This window comes from Polistes fuscatus, unplaced genomic scaffold (genome assembly GCF_010416935.1).
Source record: "Polistes fuscatus isolate 324 unplaced genomic scaffold, CU_Pfus_HIC Scaffold9, whole genome shotgun sequence".
NCBI classification, from domain to species: Eukaryota; Metazoa; Arthropoda; class Insecta; order Hymenoptera; family Vespidae; genus Polistes; species Polistes fuscatus.
In genome coordinates, this window is record NW_025113173.1 from 5,353,510 (window position 1) to 5,376,570 (window position 23,061).

Genomic DNA, 23,061 nt, shown 5'->3' on the forward strand with positions numbered 1-23,061 from the left:
AAATAGATAGATAGAAAGAAAGATAGATAGAATAAACGAATGAATAGAAAGGAAGAAAGAGAAAAAGTGAGAAAAGTGCATAACGTTTGTTGAACCGACTTTAAAACGATTTCACTTGGTATATTTCGATGCATGTGAAAATAGTAGATGTACGATGGGGTTAGGTGGGGAGGGTGGGGTGGGAGAGGTAGGGAGAGAGGAGGGGTGGTGGGGGGGGAAGGGTTTCCATTAGCTCGGCGAATCGCACGCTATTCTTTGATATCGAAAAATGTATGGGCATCGGGTCCTTTCTGGCATATGAAGGGGGAAGATGGGTGAGTAGAGTGAGAGAGGAGAGGGGGAAGGAAAGTAGGGGAGAAAAAAAAATTCCATTTCCATCGTTCGAAATGGATCGTCGTCGTAGTCGTCGTCGTTGTCCGTGTGCTCTTTCGTGCGAGAAGTAGCATATCGTAGATACGATCGATCCTAAGCTCGACTCAAACTCGATTCCGATGGAACCTATCCGATGTAACTGGTATTCGATTAATCGTACTATCGTAAAGCGAATCAGCTCTTTATCGTATCCCTAGGCCAAATCTATGGGAGTTTGCAATCATATCCTTTAGTTTGCATATCTTCTAATATCGTATCTAATAGCAAGTAGAGAGAGAGGGGGGCGGAGAGAGAGAGAGAGAGAGAGAAAGGCGTAATACGAAATGATCGTTAGGGTAATTAATGATAATATAGATAGCAATAATGTTTCATTAAACTCTAATAGAACTTGGTTTATTATAGATACTTTATATTAACAATAAATTTATTCACAACGTGTCCTCTTTCTATTTTTATTGTATAATAATAATAATGTGTAATATATTCAATACATATTTTATATTATATAATATTATTATAGATACTTTTATATTAACAATAAATTTATTCAATGTGTTCTCTTTCTATTTTTATTGTATAATAATATATGTGTAATATATATCAATACATATTTTATATAATATTATATAATATTATTGTAGATACTTTATATTTAAAGAAAATTTATTCAACGTTTTCTCTCTCTATTTTTATTGTATAATATAATAATATATATATAATATATATAATAGATATATATAGATATATATATATATATATATATATATATATATATATATATATTCAATACATATATTTTATATAATATTAGATAATATTATTATAGATATTTTTATATTTAAAAAAAATTTATTCAACGTATTCTTTTTCTATTTTCATTGTATAATAATATAATATATAATAGTATTTTAGAAAATAATGAATTTTGATTGTTGTCATTATTACTTTTCATTTTATCGATTCAAATCAATTTTCTATGAAAAGTTTTTCACTCATAGCTCACATTTTTTAAGAGATCGGCGTTGCACGACTTTGATGATCTGATTGAAATTACTTTTTCTAACGTGACTTTGTCATTGATTAATTAGTTTTTAATGTATTTTAATTGAAAAGAAATTTAGGAAAAATAATAATTAAATTAATTGTTAAATAAAACAAGGTCATGGTATTCCCCTCTTTGTCTCTCTTCAGGATTCTCTTTCTTTCAGAATTTATTTTCATTCTTACATGTCAACAGAGAACATATTAAATTGAAAAATCTTTCTCATAAAATATAAACATTTAATTTATTATAAAAAAAATAAATAAGAAAAATAAAACGCGTATTGATTAATGCACTTTGATTATTTCTCGATATAATATTCATATAATTCTGAATAGATCGTTTAAATTTCCAAATAAATCGCTTTGCATGACTTTAATAATCTGATTGGAATTAGTTTTTTCAACGTGACTTTGTCATTGACTAATTATTAACTGTTGGAATTAATTCGTATCGTTTTACGAGAAATGACGTGGGTGTTACAGTATTCTTTTTTTATCTTCAAAAACAAATTTATCGTAAATCTTTTATTATTAGGTGTTACTTTTACGACACATCTTATTCTTCAATTGTTAATAACAAGTTTCAATTATTTAAATATGTCAAAATTTGTGCCTTATAAAGTGTCTTTACGTGGAATTTTACTCCATCATTTTAATATGGATTTAATGTATTTTAATTAAAAAGAAATTTAAGAAAAATAATAATTAAATTAATTGTTAAATAAAACAAGGTCATGGTATTCCCCTCTTTGTCTATTTCTAGGATTCTTTTTCTTTCAGAATTTATTTTCATCCTTACATGTCAACAGAGAACATATTAAATAGAAAAATCTTTCTCACAAAATATAAATATTTAATTTATTATAAAAAAAATAAATAAGAAAAATAAAACGCGTATTGATTATTGCAATTTGATTATTTCTCAATATAATATTCATATAATTCTGAATAGATCGTTGTATCATAGAGAGAAGAGGATCCACTTAACATTGTTTGCCTATTACATTCGAGTACACACACACTTAAACCTTCACATATACATATACATCTAGATAGATATATACATGTAGGTAATTCACGTGCCACCGCAAACGAGAAGAGGTAGAAGTGATGTTAGGTGGGACTTGCTTTTTCCATCATCTTCTAAGAGTGCCGATGGTGCTACGTACGCATAAGTTAGCACACGGTAGGGGTACCTTATACGAAACAGCTAACCTAACAGGTTTCTTAGTGCCACCCGAATATTGGATAAGTTCTCCTAGCAAGGTGGAAAGTGCCATGGGGATTACAGTGTTTGCTACCCTAACCGAGAAGACTCTCTGCAACCGGCGGGATATTCTAAGCGACAATAAGTGCGAGATTTAAGAGCACGTGTGCCTGAGAATGAAACAGACAAAATGATACAGATATTTAATAGTATAATAACATACTACAACGATTTTACTATGGAAAATTTTAAATCTTAAATATTTAATTTGCATTTCTTTCCAATATTGTTTCTAATATTTAATTAAACAGTTATATATAATGTAACAGTATATATAATGTAACTTTATAATATATATATTTTAAATATATAATAATTATATTATAAAGTTAATAAAAATAACATTAATGCTTAATACAGTCTAATGAAAATAAATTTATTATTATTAATAATAAATATATCGAAGATTTATTATAAACGTTTCATACTTCTTGTAATATAATAATACAATTTTAAGAATATATGTGTACATGAAAGAGGAAAATACAAACACAGAGAGAAAGAAAGAAATAAAGATATTAAATTTATGTACCGATGAAACGTACAAATAATTTGGAACATGAATGCAATTGATAATAATTTTGAGCATGAATGTGATGAGATAATAATTTTGAGCATGAATGTGATTAGATAATAATTTTGAGCATGAATGTGATTAGATAATAATTTTGAGCATGAATGTGATTGGATAATAATTTTGAGCATGAATGTGATTGATAATAATTTTGATTATCATTTCAGCTTTACCAGAAGGCAAACCCTTTATCGTATCCGATCGTGAACGTTACGATCCTGGTGATACTCTACGAGCAAATTGTACTTTACCAGCATCAAGACCAACGGCACTTCTGTCATTCACTCTTAATAACAGTCCGGTGAGTAATAACTTATTTTCCATGATCTACATAAGAAAAAGTTTCTTCTTGCTTGATTTAAGTTACATGATTATATAAGTTATCGGTGTAGCTTTGGAAAAGTATGATTGGTTTTATCTTTCTGATGAAAGTTTTTCTACTTGTTCAGAGGTTCAAGTAGAACGGGAAACTATATATAAGAAAATAATATAACGATGTTGTGTCATAATTTATAAGACATTTAATAAAAGATACCTTAATATAAGTTAAGAAAATTACAAACGGAAAACAAAACTTTCCTTTTTGCTAAAATAACAGTTGAATGTGTACACAGTGTGTCCTAAAAAAATTCGGACAACGCGATATATGATTTAACTTATGATTTCATATTTCGGTTGTTTGCAAAGAAATCATTCTGGTTATTGTTTTTACCGATGGATCTTTTATTAATTTTGATAACCGTAAAAAAAAGAATATATTTTAAACATTTATTTTCTATATTGCATATTTAAAATTATTCAATGAAATAATGTCATAAATTATTTGTCATCAAAATATTCGAATTACGTTTCATTTGTCAGAGATATTTAATGTAATTTAATAAACAATAATATTAATATTTTGTTTTTAAAACAAAATAAAATTCTAAAAATCTTTACATCCCATTTACATTTATTTATATAATCTTTCTTTTTTTTTAATTTTATTTCGTCACACATAGTCTCCAAATATTTTCATTACCCTAAAATTAACAATTATATTTTAAATTTCATTAAACAATCAAAAAACAAACAAAATAACTAATAAATAACAAACTTTTTTTTCGCATGACGAGTTATACTCGTATAATCACAGCTGACTGATTATATAAAATTTAATATATTTATACCTAAAATTTTTAAATAAATTATAAGATTACTATAAATAAATTATATTAATCTTTATACCAAGATTAATAAATAACCTAATTCTAAAAGAAATATAACTAGCAATAGTTGCATCATAAACAAACAAAATACGAAACTAAAAAATTCATCATATTTTAGTATTGAAATATTTTTAGAAGTTACACACAGTATAAACCCAAGTGGTTCGAGGGGAAAAAATGTAGTTCATATATTTCGTTCTCTATTGGCTGAAATGAAGTATGAAAATCATCTCTTTCCTTTTTTTCTTTTTTTTTTCGAAATTCGGTTAATAGGGCAAACGAATATGGAAGGGAGGCGGGGAAGGGGTAGAGGAATGGGTAGAAGAAGGGATAGGGCAGGGGGTGGGGGAGGGGGAATAGGAAAAAAAAATAGATGGAGGAAATTCCACGGAGATTGATTCGTTCGCAGATGAATGCTTTCGCGTGAGTCTCTCGTTCTATCTGCTTCGAACGGAAACGTTGAGATCTTCTTCTTCTTCTTCTTCTTCTTCTTCTTCTTCTTCGTTACCATTCGATTATCGATTTTCGATAAGCGAGAGTGTAATATTTCGAAAGCGAAAGAACATTAATCTTGATCGTTCTTGTATGAAACGTCCAGTTTACGTTTTACTTAAATTTCGAACTTTTTCACGAAAATACTATTTTCCTATGTAGAAATAATAATAATGATAATAAAAAAAAACGACATTTTCTTAAGTTTTACGTTACGAAAAATTAGTGAAACTTAAAATTGAAGTTGATTTTATCGTGAAAATGATATCTAATCAAATTAATTGTAACATTGATGTTATTGAAGTTTTGATATTGTTTATCTAAATGATGAAGCTTTTAATTATGTGTAACACACACAAAGTGTCTTTTTTTAAATGATATGATTTAATATCTACGATCGTATTGATATTTTATAATAATTGTTTCAAATATAAATTTCTATGTTTTTTGAGAAGAAAAGTTAATTTTAATTGCAATTATTGGAGATGCTATTGTGAAAGATTAACTGAACATTTAATTTAATGTGTGTAATATGTGATTAATAATAAATTGATCAATCAATTTTTTGTAGAATACTCGTTTATAGTTTGTACATCTTTAAAATTGCACACACAATCATTCCTATTTTTAATTTTATTAATTAAAGATTTTGTTCATAGATATACAACATTGTATTGTAATATTGTTTAGCTTCGAGCTACTAAAAAAAAAAAGTTTATTAAATATTAATACAAAGTTAGATTGTAAATACTCGTTAGATTCGAATAAATAAAATTAAACTTAAAATATCGATTCCCATATAAAAAAAAAAGTTATATAATTTTTATATCTTAATAATTGAGCATTTATTAAAATTATAATACAAATTAAATTACCCTCTTCTCGAAAGCTAGCAAATTCATTTTGAACAATATTATTTGCGAAATTAATAGGATGAAAAATGTCGGACCGTATTATTTAAAATGAGTTACTCTTTATTTTTTTTTTTCCTTTGCATAATGAACCTATAAAAATTCTGCTTTATGACGTAACAATGTTCATAAAGGGAAAAGTCTTCGAAGAAAGTAGAATGACATCCGCTCAAAAACACTCTTACGTAAGTTTTACTGTTTCCTGAGTGGGATGAGGATGTGTTGCCGGTGGCAATGCATTATCCATAATCCTATAGGATGATGCCATAGGATCTCATTATCCGATACGACCAAACGGCGAGCGTAATTCCCCTCCAGTGTTTGCTCGTTCTCGCGAAACCGAAATCCTTTTTTTATCCTCTTCCTTCTCCCCCTCCTCCTTTTCCTTCTCCTCCTCTTGCTTTTCCTCTTCCTCTTCCTTTTCCTCCTCCTCCTCCTCCTTTCCTCCTCCTCCTCCTTTCCTCCTCCTCCTCCTTTCCTCCTCCTCCTCCTCCTCCTCCTCCTCCTCCTGCTTCTTCTTTATCTTCGTCGATGTTGGGAAGTTCGTTTAATAGGAATTACATCGAAATTTACTTTCCGAAGACGATTGAACGGGAAATCGTTGCTGACATTCGACAAAACTTTTTAATGATTCTCAATAAAATCAGGTATCATTGAGAAAATTTTACTTACGATACAAAACTAATAACAACAACAATAATAATAATAAATATTAAAAAATAGAAATAAAAGAGAGATGACAGGAAACATTTTTGATCTTTTCTTGTGATAAGAAAAAAAGAATGACAATGAAAGAAGATAAAAAGGAAGAGAAAAAATGTATTGAAGGGATCATTTTTATAATTGAGAAATTAAGAAAAAGAAAACAAAAAAGAAGAGGGAAGAAAACGGAGATAAAAAATAAAGGGGGGGAGACATCGGGCAGATCTTTCTTTCCTTTTTTGTGTGATAAAAAAAAATAATGAAAAAAAGAGAAGAAATTGAAAAAAAAGAAAAAAAAAGAAGGAAAAAAAAAACGTTCTTCGTTGCAGTTTCATTATACTTCTTTGACCGAATGCTGGAAAATGAGGGCGTACCTACCACGCGTCTCACGTTATAGAGAACTCAAGAGGGAATTGAGAAAAAAGTACGAAATGCTGGCAACTGGGATTGGGGGATGGGTATGGGGAAGGGGGATGGGAAAGAGAAAGGGGGAGAAAAAAGGAGGAAGGGGTAAAAAGATCCACCCTAGATCCACCCCTGACATTCTTTCGTGGTTTGCCGACGGCTGACGGAGAAAATTAGAGCCCCGTCTCTCGTTTTCTGTTCCTGTTCCTGTTCGTGTGTTCGTGTTTGTGTTTGTGTTTGTGTTCGTGTTCGTGTTCATACTTTGCGCTTGCGCATGTTTCTCTCTCTCTCTCTCTCTGTTTCTGTCTATCTATCCGTCTCTCTTACTCTTATTCTTTTCCGTAAGGTTTATGTAGGACGAAAGAGAGTAGTAGGGAAAATTGTGGGGTTGGAAAACGTCTGAAAAGTCCCTAAGCGAAATCCGTCGAATTTGTAACGTACCTTTTTCTCGTTGGAAAACGAAACGATGAGTATGTGTGTGTCTGTGTGTGTGTCCTATCTATCGGTCGCATCGCGTTTTCTTACGCCTTCAAAACGATTCGAAATCAAATTTCTTTCCTTCTTCTTCTTCTTTTTCTTCTTCTTTTTTTCTTTTTCATTTTCTTATTCTTTTTCTATTTTCTCTTTTTTTTTTTCTTGTTTTTTTTCTGTTCCATCCCTCCTTAGTTTTGCTGTTCCTTTCCCAATCCCACGGGTCGAATTCACTTCGAAGATGTTCACTTATCTTTCGTGTATTCGAACATTATCATGTCGAACTAAGTTTTTGTATTTTCCTCACGATTTTCGAATATTTACATAATTATTGAGTACATAGATAATCCTTGTTTTCTCGTGTTTGTTTTTTTTTTCTTATTTTTATCAAGTGAATTTTATCAAAAATATAATATTGATAGATATAGATATATTTATTTATTATATTGAATCGAGGATAAAATTTTTTTGGATTTTTAAGGTAAAAGAGTTTTTCTTTTTTTTTATTATTATTTTATTCGTTTTCTGCTTAACAATTTGTCCGTGACATTAGGTAAATTTTGTTGTTGTTGTTGTTCAGTTTAAATAACATGTTGGTGGTAATTTATTACCTTTAGGGTTATCGTTTTCTTTTTATATTATTATATTATATTTATATATATCATATTTCTATTATCATATATTATTATATTATCATATTTATTTATTATTTATTTATCATTTTATCATTATTTATGTATCAAAACAGATGTTTACTTTTAAATATTTTTCTAATGTGAGTAGTTGTACGCTAATTGTTAATTGGTTGATGCATACTGCAGTTTTCACTTTATATTTTGTCGTGAAATTTTGTATCTCGTCAATTACTATGGTTATTCTTAAATTCTTTCGTATATCTTCATCCATGGTATAAATTATGGTGCATCGATATGAATTATGGTTCTTACAAGGATCGATTAAACGATACTCTTCTCTTGTTTTCGTAATAAAATCTAAAAATGTATCGAATTTCATCTTGACTCGACCCTCGTTTTCTCGACACAATAACTTTCGACTGATTATATAAATATCAAAATTCTTTTTTAATTATTCTACGATATTTTAGATTTCAAACTCGGCCAAGTTTTTGCCAGATCCAATTAATGTTACCAAAGTTATACGATCCTAAAGTTATCTATCAGAAAAATTCTAAAAATTCTTCTTCTATTTTTACAGTTATACAGTTATATATAATGTATTTATTTCTGCAATTTTCTTCATCCTGAATACACACTATTTCAATAATTTGTAAGAAAAAAATTAATAATCGTAACGTTGTACGATTTTGGAGGAAATTTTCTGTATGTACGAATAAATTCATTATTTTTCACGTGATAATAGAAGATTCACTTCTATCACGTATGAAAACACACTACACACTTTTTTTTATATTATTGCAACCCAATTAAATTTGTTGTCAAGTTATTGCCAGATCCAATTAATGTTACCAAAGTTATACGATCCTAAAGTTATCTATCAGAAAAATTCTAAAAATTCTTCTTCTATTTTTACAGTTATACAGTTACATTATTATTTCTACTTCTATTCTACTTCTATTCTACTATTTCTAATATTACAGTATTTATTTCTCCAATTTTCTTCATCCTGAATACACACTATTTCAATAATTTGTAAGAAAAAAATTAATAATCGTAACGTTGTACGATTTTTGGAGGAAATTTTCTGTATGTACGAATAAATTCATTATTTTTCACGTGATAATAGAAGATTCACTTCTATCACGTATGAAAACACACTACACACTTTTTTTTATATTATTGCAACCCAATTAAATTTGTTGTCAAGTTATTGCCAGATCCAATTAATGTTACCAAAGTTATACGATCCTAAAGTTATCTATCAGAAAAATTCTAAAAATTCTTCTTCTATTTTTACAGTTATACAGTTACATTATTATTTCTACTTCTATTCTACTTCTATTCTACTATTTCTAATATTACAGTATTTATTTCTCCAATTTTCTTCATCCTGAATACACACTATTTCAATAATTTGTAAGAAAAAATTAATAATCGTAACGTTGTACGATTTTGGAGGAAATTTTCTGTATGTACGAATAAATTCATTATTTTTCACGTGATAATAGAAGATTCACTTCTATCACGTATGAAAACACACTACACACTTTTTTTTTATATTATTGCAACCCAATTAAATTTGTTGTCAAGTTATTGCCAGATCCAATTAATGTTACCAAAGTTATACGATCCTAAAGTTATCTATCAGAAAAATTCTAAAAATTCTTCTTCTATTTTTACAGTTATACAGTTACATTATTATTTCTACTTCTATTCTACTTCTATTCTACTATTTCTAATATTACAGTATTTATTTCTCCAATTTTCTTCATCCTGAATACACACTATTTCAATAATTTGTAAGAAAAAATTAGTAATCGTAACGTTGTACGATTTTTTGGGGAAATTTTTGTATGTACGAATCAATTCATTATTTTTCACGTGATAATAGAAGATACACTTCTATCACGTATGAAAACACACTACACACTTTTTTTATATTATTGCAACCCAATTAAATGTGTTGTCAAGTTGTCAGATCCAATTAATGTTACCAAAGTTATACGATCCTAAAGTTATCTATCAGAAAAATTCTAAAAATTCTTCTTCTATTTTACAGTTATACAGTTACATATAAATGTATTTATTTCTCCAATTTTCTTCATCCTGAATACACACTATTTCAATAATTTGTAAGAAAAAAATTAGTAATCGTAACATTGTATGATTTTTGGAGGAAATTTTCTGTATGTACGAATCAATTCATTATTTTTCACATAATAATAGAGGATTCACTTCTATCACGTATGAAAACACACTACACACATTTTTTTTTATATTATAGCAACCCAATTAAATGTGTTGTACGTGTGTTCGTAGTATAGACATAAATATCAGTTTTAAATAAAAGTAAACGATTGTATCAAATTTTCTATTCAAATGAACCCATCTCATGAATAAAAACATATAAACATTGAGAAATAAATACATTAATATAGAATTTAGTAAATTACGTAACTGTAATTAATGATTACTTTCTATCGACGTTAAAATAGCATCATCGACATGTTTATTCTCATATTTGTAATCTTATTATTTTGAATTATAAAATATATATGATAAACAAATAAAAGTATTATATTATTTAGGAAATACACGAAAGATTCAAAATACGATTAAACATGATTAAATTAATTCTATTATATATAAATATTTAATAACAATTAAATAGAATATAATCGATGAACAAAGAGGAATATTCAGATATACATTTATATATACAGATCATGCTTGTTAAAATGAAAATTCATTGGAGATGTGTTAACGATAGAGGAAGAGTATGCTTTTCGGTTGCAGTGGTTTACTGTTTGATCAGCTATACACGTACACTTAATTGAGAAACAATACTGATCCCAAATTCTACATGAATTACGTGAACACAGGGGTATATCGTTTAATTGCATTTAACAATAACAATTACCACGTTGGATAACCGAACCCATTTGTTATCCATTAATATAACTTATAAAATAATAAACATTTGTTTATACGGAATTTAATTGACAAAATATTATCCTCGAGTATTTATTATACCTGGTGTACTTTTTTTCTTCTTTCTTTCTTTTGTCTTCTTCTTTAAACGTACCAAAGAGAAGAGAAAAGATTTCCTTTTTATCCTTCACGTGGAAACATCTGAAAATGTTCTTTGTTTCTTCGAGTCTTCTTTCTCTTCTTTCTTCTTCTCATAAAAAGATTTGGAATAAAAAGTACGAAAGGATCAAATCCAAAGGTAAAATTTGAGAGAATGGAGAATCATTTCATGCTAGAATAAATGTCAAACGAGGCGTGATGAGATCTTCAAGTCGAATCGAATTGACATATTTACGATACGTTAATAAATTTCGAGCTGATCTGATCGATGCTTTTTATATTTATGTTTGTGTGTACAGTTTGTTTGTACAGATATTGCACGAATGTTTGAAAAAAAAAACAAAAACAGAAGGGGGTTCTTCAGCTTTCATCGTTATTACATCATCGTACGAAAATCGAACGGTGGGGGGAGAGGGAAGACGTATGTGTAACTACACAAACACACAACTATGTGCACAAGACGTCATTTTTCTTGTCTTGATGTGTAAAACTCGTGGAAAGTATCGGACGACGATAGGAAAGAAGAATGAAAAGAAGAAAGAAAAACGACGTTTCTTTTTGAAAAAGAAAACGAGTTATAGTATTTCGATACGATAGACGACATCTTCTACTTGCCAGTAGCGTTTCTTATTTTCTATTGGTAACCACTTGAATCATACTTTTATATATATGTGTGTGTGTGTATGTGTGTTTATGTAATGTTTATGTACAGTAGGATTCTTTATAACAGGAGATATACGTACAGCGTTATACGAATGAAAGATAATACAAGAAACTATAACTAAATAAATAATTAATAACCAAAAAATAGTGTAGACTAAAGAAATTCATGATTTCCTAATTGAACGAATTGTTGATTTATTTTTTAATTTATTTTTTTTTTTAATTTCTTGTAAAGAGATGTTAAATTTGTCAGATTTCAATCGAACAATAATTTTCTAATTTTTCTTCTAATGATAGAAATAATTAATAAGCAAAATGTTGTAGACTAAAGAAATTAATGATTTCCTGATTGTGTACGAATTGTTGATTTATTTTATATTTAATTTCTTACAAAGAGATATTAAATTTATCAGATTTCAATCGAACAAGAATTCTCTAATTTTTCTTCTAATAATAGAAATAATTTTTTAGGAACATGTTACAGCCTAAAAAAAAATCATATTTTCCTAATTGTATAAATTATTGATTTATTTAATATTAAAATTCTTGCAAAGGAATGTTAAATTTATCAGATATCAATCGAACAATAATTTTCTAATTTTTCATTTAATGATAGAAATAATTTTTAAGGAACATGTTACAGCCTAAGAAAAATCATGTCTTCCTAATTGTATAAATTATTGATTATTTTATATTTAATTTCTTACAAATAGATGTTAAATTTATCAGATATCAATCGAACAATAATTTTCTAATTTTTCTTTTACTGATATAAATATTCTTTTTATTGTAAGTTTATCTTTTCTAAAAATCTTTGGAGTCATAACTGGAAAATATTATTTCTTATTTTTGACATTAAATATGGTGAAAAAGAATTATCTTATCTTATAATCGATCATTATATATCATATTAATATCTATTAATTATGTATTAATATACATGAAACAATAATATACATAATACATATATATATATAAATTTCTTTTTTAAAATAATACAACTAATTCTGCAGGGAAATAACTGTTCCATAACACGAACACAACCCTTCCTTATCACAAGAGAATTAACAACCCAACCCTGACGCACGTATTTTCAAGTCAGAAATGAGAATGAATATTTGTCAGTAACTTTTGAATCGCATTACACGAAATCAGGGACGCAATTTTTATTCCGTATTATAAATAATCCTACTGTATATGTATATAAATACATATATGTGTGTGAGCGTGTATGTGTTTTTCATAAACAAAAAAACTATAAGGCAAACAAAATAGATAATACGAAATACGGTAGATGAAATTTCTTGATCTTTTATTTCCGTACTCTCTCAAAACCAGTCAAAAAAAAGAAAACCCCTTTCCCTCAACCCCCTTCTTCAATCCACTGTTCTCTCTTTCCTTCGATCATCTATATTCTCAGTCCATCCATCTGTGTCTTGCATAAAGTATTGTACTAGAAGAGTGCTTCTTCTGCTGGTGAAGAAGGTACGGAAATATGTGCGTTTTTCAATAATGGACGGAAGAAAGGGATTTATTGTCCAGCATGAGAAGATTTATTGCGGTTAACGTTCTTCCGCCTTTTCCGAAATCCATTCCGCGAGTATATCTAACTTATATATTTTTTTTTTTGGGCTGATACTCTCTTTCGACAGTATCTAAAAAATAATCTAAACTTTTCCTTCTCTTACATTCGTAGTTTTTTTTTTTTTCACCTTTTCTCAGTTGGTCATCATTCTTTTTTATTCTATCATATTATTATAAAAGTGAAGTTAAATTTGTGACTATATTTTGATCGTTCAAATTTTTCTATCCAAGTATTCCTATCTTATTTTATATAAATGTGGGTTGCGAGCGCCTCCAAGCCAAACTTAAATAGGCGTTCGTGAGGAGATTGGACGGTGGGCCCTGGATAGCTCAATGGTTAAAGAGCAGTCGCCCGGAAAGCGGAAAATGAAGATCCGGGTTCGAGTCCCGGTCCAGTCAGTCCAACGGCCCAATTTTTTCACGAATCCTAAGTTAACGATATAAAATGTCGAATGTCTTGTAAAGTAACTTTCATTCTTACGACTTTTGGATTACTATAAAAAAGAAGTAGTATAAAAAATAATAAAAGGAAGAATAATAAAAAAGATCAATTGGTTAAAATAAAAATTTATGATTGCATTAAGGAAAATGTGCAATTTCATTTGACAGAAGTATCAATGTGCATCCCTACACACACACATACACACAGACACAAAAATATGATTTCAAGAAGTTAAAACACATTATGCTATATGATTTGTTTATTTATTTGTATTTAAAAAGTAACACTAAACGCCCCCCCCCCTTTGCCAGTTTACAAAATCAGTTTTTAAGTAACACCGTTATTATTCTTACAAGTTATTCTCCTATAATTTTCGAGTTTACGATTAGACGTTAAAAAAGTTTGCGTTTTTAAGGGACAAATACGATAAAGGAAAAGGAAAAAGGGGATTGGGAATAGAAAACGGTGAGAAAGTTATAACGCGCGAGGTTGTAACTTCGTTCGCTCGATTAACTCGCGAATTCTTGATTCGACTTCAAACGTGAAAGCCAAATCGAAATTGCATAAGCGAAAAGGAAAAACGTAAAAAGTTTATTGGATCGTAAGGTGGTCCCGCAGTCTTTTCGTTTTTGTAAGCTGCAGCTGGGTAATGTAATGTTGTAACTGACCGTAGTGTCGATGATGTTGGTGTTAGTTGTTCTTCTATACGTACTTGCAACTTTCCTTCTAGTATTACTGTCGACCCTCGCGTATTATTTTCTTTCCTTTGTTGGCCGTGTGGACCACCGTGTGCTTGCACCTTTGGTATTGTTCTTGGACTCCTGTGAAATATTGCACTCGTTCCGTAACCGTAGAAGCAAAATTCACGAGAGAGGAAGAGGGAGGAACAGGGAGGGGCTGTGGGAAGGGGAAGGAAAACGTATACGATACTACGTTTCAACACAATCGTTTTACACACTCGTTTAAAACGACTTTCTTACCACATTACATACTTTCTTGAAGGGTTGTGATATGTGTTACCAAGAAAAAACATTGAATTTAAACGCTAAGAAATAGGCTAGTTCATAAAGTTCATTTGATTTTATTTACAGTAAGAATTATACGTGCAATTTTATATACGAATCCATTTGCAGAAAGATTATAATAGAATTTCTTGTAACTTTTAATTCTATTTTTAAACGATTCAATGAATATATTTCTAACTAAAACAAAAAAATTACACTTTTATTAATAATAATAATAATAGTAATAATATATTTAATCCCTTATTATTCCAATTAGCAATAATGCTGTATTATTCGAGCAAAATATTTTTATTAATAAATAACTATTTATAATAATATTTATATACAACACCTTCCATATATTCGTGCAGTTTAAATTTATTCAATTTATTCAGAGTCGGCTTGCAAACATGGTATTATATTCCTAGCGTGATAAAGGTTAAGCTGGTCTAATTAGATGGGACATTTGTATACAGTGTTATACAAGACCCTTTTTTTTTTCAACCAATTTAAACGAAAACAGGAGTCAAGAGTTGTTCCTGTTGTTTGAAATTAGAATTACTGTATATTATAGCGAAGAATATAATAATATACTAAATCACTAGATGTAAAATCTTCACTTGGTGGTGGTAATTGGCGAAAATAATTGAAAATTTGCAAGCAATAGAAGAAAGAGAGAATGAGATAGATAGATTCAACAAACGTTTGCACTTGTGCAAGTATTGAACCGATGAGATTCGAAAAGAGGAGGAGGGGAAATCCGGAAGGAGGAAGGATAATGATTCAATTCGGGTTGCTATTCACATTGAATAGCGAACGGGTTACAAACGCATGTTTATCTCTCGCAAAGTACAATGACGATACGTTGCGAAACGTTTCTGCAAATCAATTGCCGCATCACAACGGGGTGCACGATTTGTTGCAACGTGCTCTGCACCCCGTTGATGAAGCGATTTTCTAATTAATAATACACAAGACACTACCCAGTGTAATATTAGTACTTGTCATTATTTATTCATTTTATTTTTCACGACAATGAATACGTTTTTTTTTTATAAAGTTTTACTTCTTTTAGCGCGTTGGGAAAAATGTAATGGGGAGTGATTTTGTTCCGAGCGTCTGGAAAAACGACACCATGAAGTTGTCTTCTCTTCTTTTTCCCCTTTTTTTTCTCAAGCGGGTCACCCATCCAAATAATAATCGTACTCAGCGCTGCTTTACTTAAATGATCGAACGAGAACTAATGCTGTAACCGCGCCATGGCTGTTGACGCGTGAAGTAATTCGATATATCTCTCTTATACTTAGTGTGGACTGATATCTATATTTTGATATTTTCTTTTCCTCTTTTTTATTCTTTCTTATATATATATAATAATAATAATAATTTTTTTTTTAAGTTATTTTTTCTTTGAAGTTTTTTTTGAAGTTATTTTTGAGGTTATTGAGGTTATATTCGTTTTGGTACGGTAAAGAAGTATAACTTCTTATGTGCGTACATAAGTACACACACCAGTTTTTTTCGTACTTTGAATAATATTGTTAGACGAATAAATGTTGTTTTACAAAGTCGTATATTTAATTTTCTTTTATTTTTTTTTTTTCTCTCTCTTTTTGTTTCATTTGAAATAGGAACTTTGAGAATGTTAGTATTCGTAACTAGCGTAAAAAGCTTTTATGCTTACAATTTCGTATTACGAATAATTATTCAAAAAATAGTTTGCGTTTATATTTATTTGAATATCAACGAATATCGGATTTGAAAAGGTAATAAAATGATGGTGTGTTCGAATTAATACGTGGAATTTGTAATAAGTATTTGACTTATTCTAGGAAAATAAATAATATACTAGTTTGGATAGTACATCTACGAGAATAATAACTTTTGTTAAAGTCATTTATTCTCTCATTCTCTATTCTCTCGCTTTCTTTGTTTCATTAGAAGTAGGAATTTGGAGAATGTGTTAGTTAGCATATGTATAAAATGCTTTTCTGCATCCAATTCCGTTTGTAGGAATAAATTACTTAGAAACAACTAGAGCGAATCACAATTTACGTGTTAATGATATCGATTTGTTATAAATTAATTGTAATAATTATAAATAATATTAAAAACACTCTGTGTGTGTGTGTGTTTGTGTATATGTGTGCACGTGAAGTCTAATGAATATTTTTCATTGCTAATTCCTTTTAATAACGCGATCAAATATTTTCACTTTTGTTTCATGAAAGTGTGATTCATACGATCTGTACATTTCAAAGCTTTCCATTCTGAATAACTCCTCCTCAATTAAGGCAATATTAAAAACGTGGATTCAAGCGAATTTTTATTACTTTTACTATGATGTATTATATACACAGTGAATGGCATTTAAAAAAAAAAAAATTTCCAAACAGATATAACTGTAGGATCTGACAAAGAGTGAAATACAAAATTTTATTAGCTTTCAAACTACCTCTTTTAATGTCTAAATTGACGCCAAATTTTTCTTCTATTTTTTAAATCAGTTATTATTATTATTATTATTCTTTTAATATCGATACTCTCATAAAGCGTTTGCAATATTTTTTTTCTTATTATAAAAAGAACGTATTGTAAAAGTTTAACGCGTGTCAAAAAAATTCTCAGTTTAACGAGAAGAAACTTCGCGAAGAATGCATTTCACAAATAAGGCAACGTATAATTTTTTGCTTCTTCTTTTTTTTTTTTTTTTACAGACATTTCCACAAGTTAAAGTTAATAAAGTCAATAGATTTTCTTTTTTAATATTATATCGAAAGCGTATGGTTATTTTTATTATGTCTACCAAAGTTTTATAATGATTTTTTTTCTCCAATGTCTGCATAATACGTAAATAATAACTTTCGAGTCTCGAAAACTCGAGTTAAACGTTCGAAAATATTCGAGAATACTTTTTTTTTTCTTCTTTATCTGTTTGACTTGAAATTATACGTATACGTGCTGTTTACTTTGAAAGTATTAATGAAAGTAAGAAAGTTAGTTTTCTGCTTTCAATTACGTTTATACGAATAATAGCATATAATTCGAAGTATTAAATTCCAAGTCGAGTAATCAAATCGTATAGGAATCAACGATATGTGATTTATAATACGATTATATGATGTTTCAATTCAAATCAAACGCGATTGAAATATAATTGAAATATATATTTATAATAAATAGAATTAAGGATTATAGAACGTTCTGATTTTCGAATATTTTAATTTTTACGTAATTGTTTAAACGAATATATATTTGTTTTTATGTTCCTGCGCAGTGATGACTTCGGGTTGTAAACTTTTTATTTAATAGAATATTATATCAAAATTCTATCAAAATTATTTATTATTTAAAGTACGTTAATAAGTATGTAGTGTATAAATCAATTCATACATGTTTAATAAACCTAAAATATAAAGAGAATTCATTAGAGTATAAAAATAATTGTTACTTAATCGAAGGAAATGAATACATTTTAATATATTTTTCACTATATAGATTTTCAATAATTTTTATTTGTTTATTATTTAATAAAATAAAAATCAATTGTTTTTACAAATTAAATAACATATCAATAATAAATATAAAATGAATAATTCCATCAATTATATTTAATTTATTAATTAATATATTAATTAAATTAATATATAATATAATAATAATTATTAAATTAATTAAATAATTAATTAGGTTGGTGCAAAATAATAATCGTTTGCAAAACGGATTTCATATTTGGAAACGGCCATTATTTTTGTACCAACCTAATATTTATTAAATACCCTTTCTTTATAAATTATTAATATAAGTGTTGGATTTATGAACTGTATCCATCCTTAAAAATTATTAGAAGTTGTATATTGATCAGTTGTAATTTTTTTTATTTCCTAATTTGTCAAACAATAAGAACAAATAAAAAGAGATTAATAAATATAGGAATGAAAGTATACTAATTGATCATAATCTTAATTACTTCTTATGCGGGAAAAATCAAAATTATTTACACAAATATTTACAACATAGCACTTCCACAAATAGTGTTTACCAGACGCACGCTAATTTGAAAAACGTTGAATTCTTAATTATGCAATCAGTATATTAAGCTTAAAACGGAAATGACTTCTAGCTTTTATTTTTATTTCATCTTCCCTTTTTTCCTAGTTTACTTATTTATTTAAAGAAACCCACTGAGACTCTGTTAATTATAAAAAACAGCTACCGAGAAAAAATTATAAGAAGTTGGAAGTGAAAATGTAGAATTTAATTTATTTTTTTTATTCATTTCTTTATATTACCAACAGGATTATATTTTTTCAAATTTATTTATAACGCTTGCTTCAACGAAATATATATATATAAGAAAACAATTTTTAATTATATTTTTGCATCAAAAATTATTTATTATTAATATTTCAATTACAACGACGTATAACACCAATTAAATTTCAAACTTTCAAATTATACTGATTTATGAAACAAAAAAATAAAAAAAATATTAATATTTAATCATACTTTGTAAGAAACTTATCGTTTTATAAAAATGTTTGATAAAAAAACGTGTCCAATGTGTGTGTGTGTGTATGTGTGAAAAATAATGACAGCCATTTTACAAAGTAATTTATAGATAAAACTTTTCATTAGATCGTATCTGTGTGTGTGTGTATATGTGTATGTATGTATGTGCATTCATTATCGATATTGGAGTGCAGTATTTAGAATGTAAATAGGTGTGTCCCTGAATTAGGATAACCTGGTGCCCATAATTGGCAACTTTCCTCAACGTGACAAATAACTTTTGTTACGAGTTTCTCATTCCTCTAATATTATTGCACCCATCTCCCTTCAACCAATCCTCTTTTTTTTTTAGGGGTGGGATGGGGTGAGTTTCTTCTTTTTTTAATAGAAGAAGTGCCTTTGAGAGTGTTAATGAAATCGAAAAGCTTTTCTGCTTACAATTTCGTCCTAGAAACATCAACTGCCGTTCTGACGTGAAGGAGGAAACAGGATGAGAATGGTGGTGGATGGGGAGGGGTGGAAATGTTTGAAAGGGGGTGAGTGTGGGGGGTGGGAAGAGGAAGCAGTGAACGTAGTTTATCGCGCGGCTTCGACGTAACGAGATGCATCGTCCTTTGATGGTATAATCCGATGCAGATTAAAATCCCCGTTCACTCGGTGCTCTCGACGTTACTTTGCCTTATTATAATAAAAAATGACGACGGGTTTGTTGAAGCATTGAAAAGAGAAAGAGAGAGAGAGAAGAATGAGTGGCCCGAGGATAAATGAATGAATGGATGGATGGATGGATAGATGGGTTGAGTGGGTGGGTAGGTGTTTGGATGGATAGATAGATGGATGGATGGAAAGGATGCTGGACAAAAGAAAAAGATGGAACAAAAAGAGAAAGAAAGAAAACAAGAGAGTGAGAGAGTGAGAGGAAAAAGTTAGGGGATTTTGTTTGCTGCGAAATCACCCGATCGTAATTACCTTAATCAATATCTCGAACAGCTCTCGAGTTCAACGCGTTAAGAGTGTTCCGGAGTAGCCGTTGTATTCGGTTAATTGAACGAAAAACAAAATTAAAAAAAAAGGAAAAAGAAATGATATAAAAGATGAAGTAGAAAATGTGACGACCATATATTTTTTTGTGAGAAGACGGACCTATTTTTTTCTTTTTTTTTTTTTTTTTTTAAATTACAGATTTAATCTGTGATATTCGTACTTTGACATTTTTTTTTTTTAAATTACCAATTTAATTTGTGATATTCGTACTTTGACATTTTTTTTGCTTTTTTTTTTTTTTTTCTCTTCAAATATTCCTCTCATTGATTTGGTACTACCCCATTACTTCTGACTTTTTCTATTGTTTCATTTTTTTTTTCTTTTTCTTTTTTATTTTCTATTTTTCAATAGCCACTTTGAAAAACGGAAATTCAATTGAACGAATATATTTTATGTATTATTAGTCAAATATATTCCGATTTGCGATACGAATTTCAAGTTCAATTTATCCGGCCATTTAAACGGCAAAGTGTATTTCACATACGCAAATACACACACAGACACACACATATACACATTTATATTTTAATACGAAGCGTAAAAGATACGTAAAGAAGAAACTTCTTCCTCTAGTGGTATTTAAAGAAGGGTAAAACAAACCCAGAAAAAGAAAAGAGAGAAAGAGGAAAATAAGATCGTTAAAGTAGAGATAACAATTAAAAAGAAAAAGAAAATAAAACCTAAATAAGCAAAGAAAGAGAGAGAGAGAGAGAAAGCTACGTAAAGATTCGAATCTGTCCGACGTTTTAACGACCCTTAAACACCACAGTTTGGTCAGTCGCGAAAGGTTTACATCTTTGAAACTAGACTCGTCACGAGAAACGTTTTAGCTTGAAAATGAGAGAGACAGAGATAGAAACAGAGAAAGAGAGAGAGGGGAATAGAAAAGGAATCCAGGTCAACCGTGGTTGCTTTTTAAAGTCCAAGACGGAGGCCAGTTACGTACGTGCCTTTGCGGTGTCATCGAATCTCGCGAGATGGTTCCTAGAATACCGACGAAGTAAGAGGAAATCGAATAACGAGTCAACCCAACCAACCAACCAACCAACCAACCAACCAACCAGCCAGCCAGTCAGCCAGTCTTTGAGTTCTGCCCATTGGATTCTCTCTTTCTCATTCTATATTTCTATCTTCTCATCTCTTTCTCTCTTTCTCTATTCACTCTCCTTGTTCCTCTTTAGCTCTGGTATCCTCCACCAACTCTATACCAACCCTATCCCATTCATTAACTCTCAAGAACCGACTTGCAGTTTCTATAGGGTTGTCAGTAGACGTGTACACGACGTGCCGTTTGTTCTACTCTCTGAAACTTGAGATGTCCTCCTCGGATAACACGCTATGGGATGAGGGAAAGTCCCGTTTACATTTACGCGCGCATCTTACCTAAACGATCTTTCTAAGATTCCCACTGCAAAACCATCAGTCCCCTCGTGTTCTTCTTCTTCTACTTCTTCTTCTTCTTCTTCCTCGTGTCTCATTGCATTGCCATTGCATTGCATTGCATCGTATCGCATAGTGACGCTTTCTGCTTTATAACATCGAAACGCACAGTTACTTACTTACTTACTTACTTACTTACTTACTTACTTACTTACTTATTTACTTACTTACTTACTTTCTTCTTGATATATATCTATATATTTGATGACTAAACCTACCGAGCAAGCAACTAACGTTGATGCACACCAATGCACGACGTATTAGATCAGAGTAAAGACGGTGGGATGTGCCGAACGTGCTGAACATAGTCATTAGCTGCTCTTATTGGAAGATGGATTTGTGGTTAGATCATCGTTCCTTTTCTATCTATCTGGGAAGTGAGTGAGTGAGTGAGTGAGTGAGGGAGAGGGAGAGGGAGAGATTGAGTCCAGTCACAAGTCCTTCTGGATTTCGGATGACGTAATCATCTTGTCCTTTCTAACTGTGGATAAATGTGTCCGGGTAACGAAGATTTATCGACTAAAGTATGTCAGTTTTGTTTTCTTCTTCTTCTTCTTTTTCTTTTTCTTCTTCTTCTTCTCGTTTTTTGTACATTTAGGGATTTTGATCTACATTTGTTAGGAGGTAGTCATGTACGGATATATTTTACGAGTATATATTTAGTTATATGTAGGAAATTTGACGGGTAAATCGTACAATAATTTATTGGGTGAGTTATCTACGATTGGATGTCTGAATATCTCGGCTATTTTTATTTGGTTTAATTGAATAGAAAATTATTATCGAGTTTTATTTAAAAAGTATGTTTGTTTCTAAAAATACTAGTATTAAAAGAATCAATATTCCTAATTTCATTCTAATCTTATGTGATACATATATAAAATAATAAATACATAAAATGAATATTTTTTATGAATAAATATATTACAAATATTTCTGTATTTTTTACTTCTGTATTTTTTAAATACTAATATTAAAAGAATTAATATTCTTATTTTTCATTCTAATCTTATCTCATACATATATAAAATAATAAATACATAAAATGAATATTTTGTAAATAAATATATTACAAATATTTCTGTATTTTTTATTTCTGTATTTTTTAAATACTAATATTAAAAGAATTAATATTCTTATTTTTCATTCTAATCTTATCTCATACATATATAAAATAATAAATACATAAAATGAATAT

General features: G+C 29.2%; 1 protein-coding gene across 1 annotated transcript in view; it reads left to right on the forward strand.

Moving 5' to 3' along the window:
* Positions 1-310: 310 nt before the first annotated feature.
* Positions 311-23,061, forward strand: part of LOC122525737 — a gene marked incomplete at its 3' end in the record, with an annotated part of 54,534 nt that continues 31,783 nt past the window's right edge. The window contains 2 exon segments of the mRNA XM_043648664.1: positions 311-314; positions 3,425-3,558. Of these exon segments, the coding sequence (XP_043504599.1) occupies positions 311-314; positions 3,425-3,558 (138 nt within the window).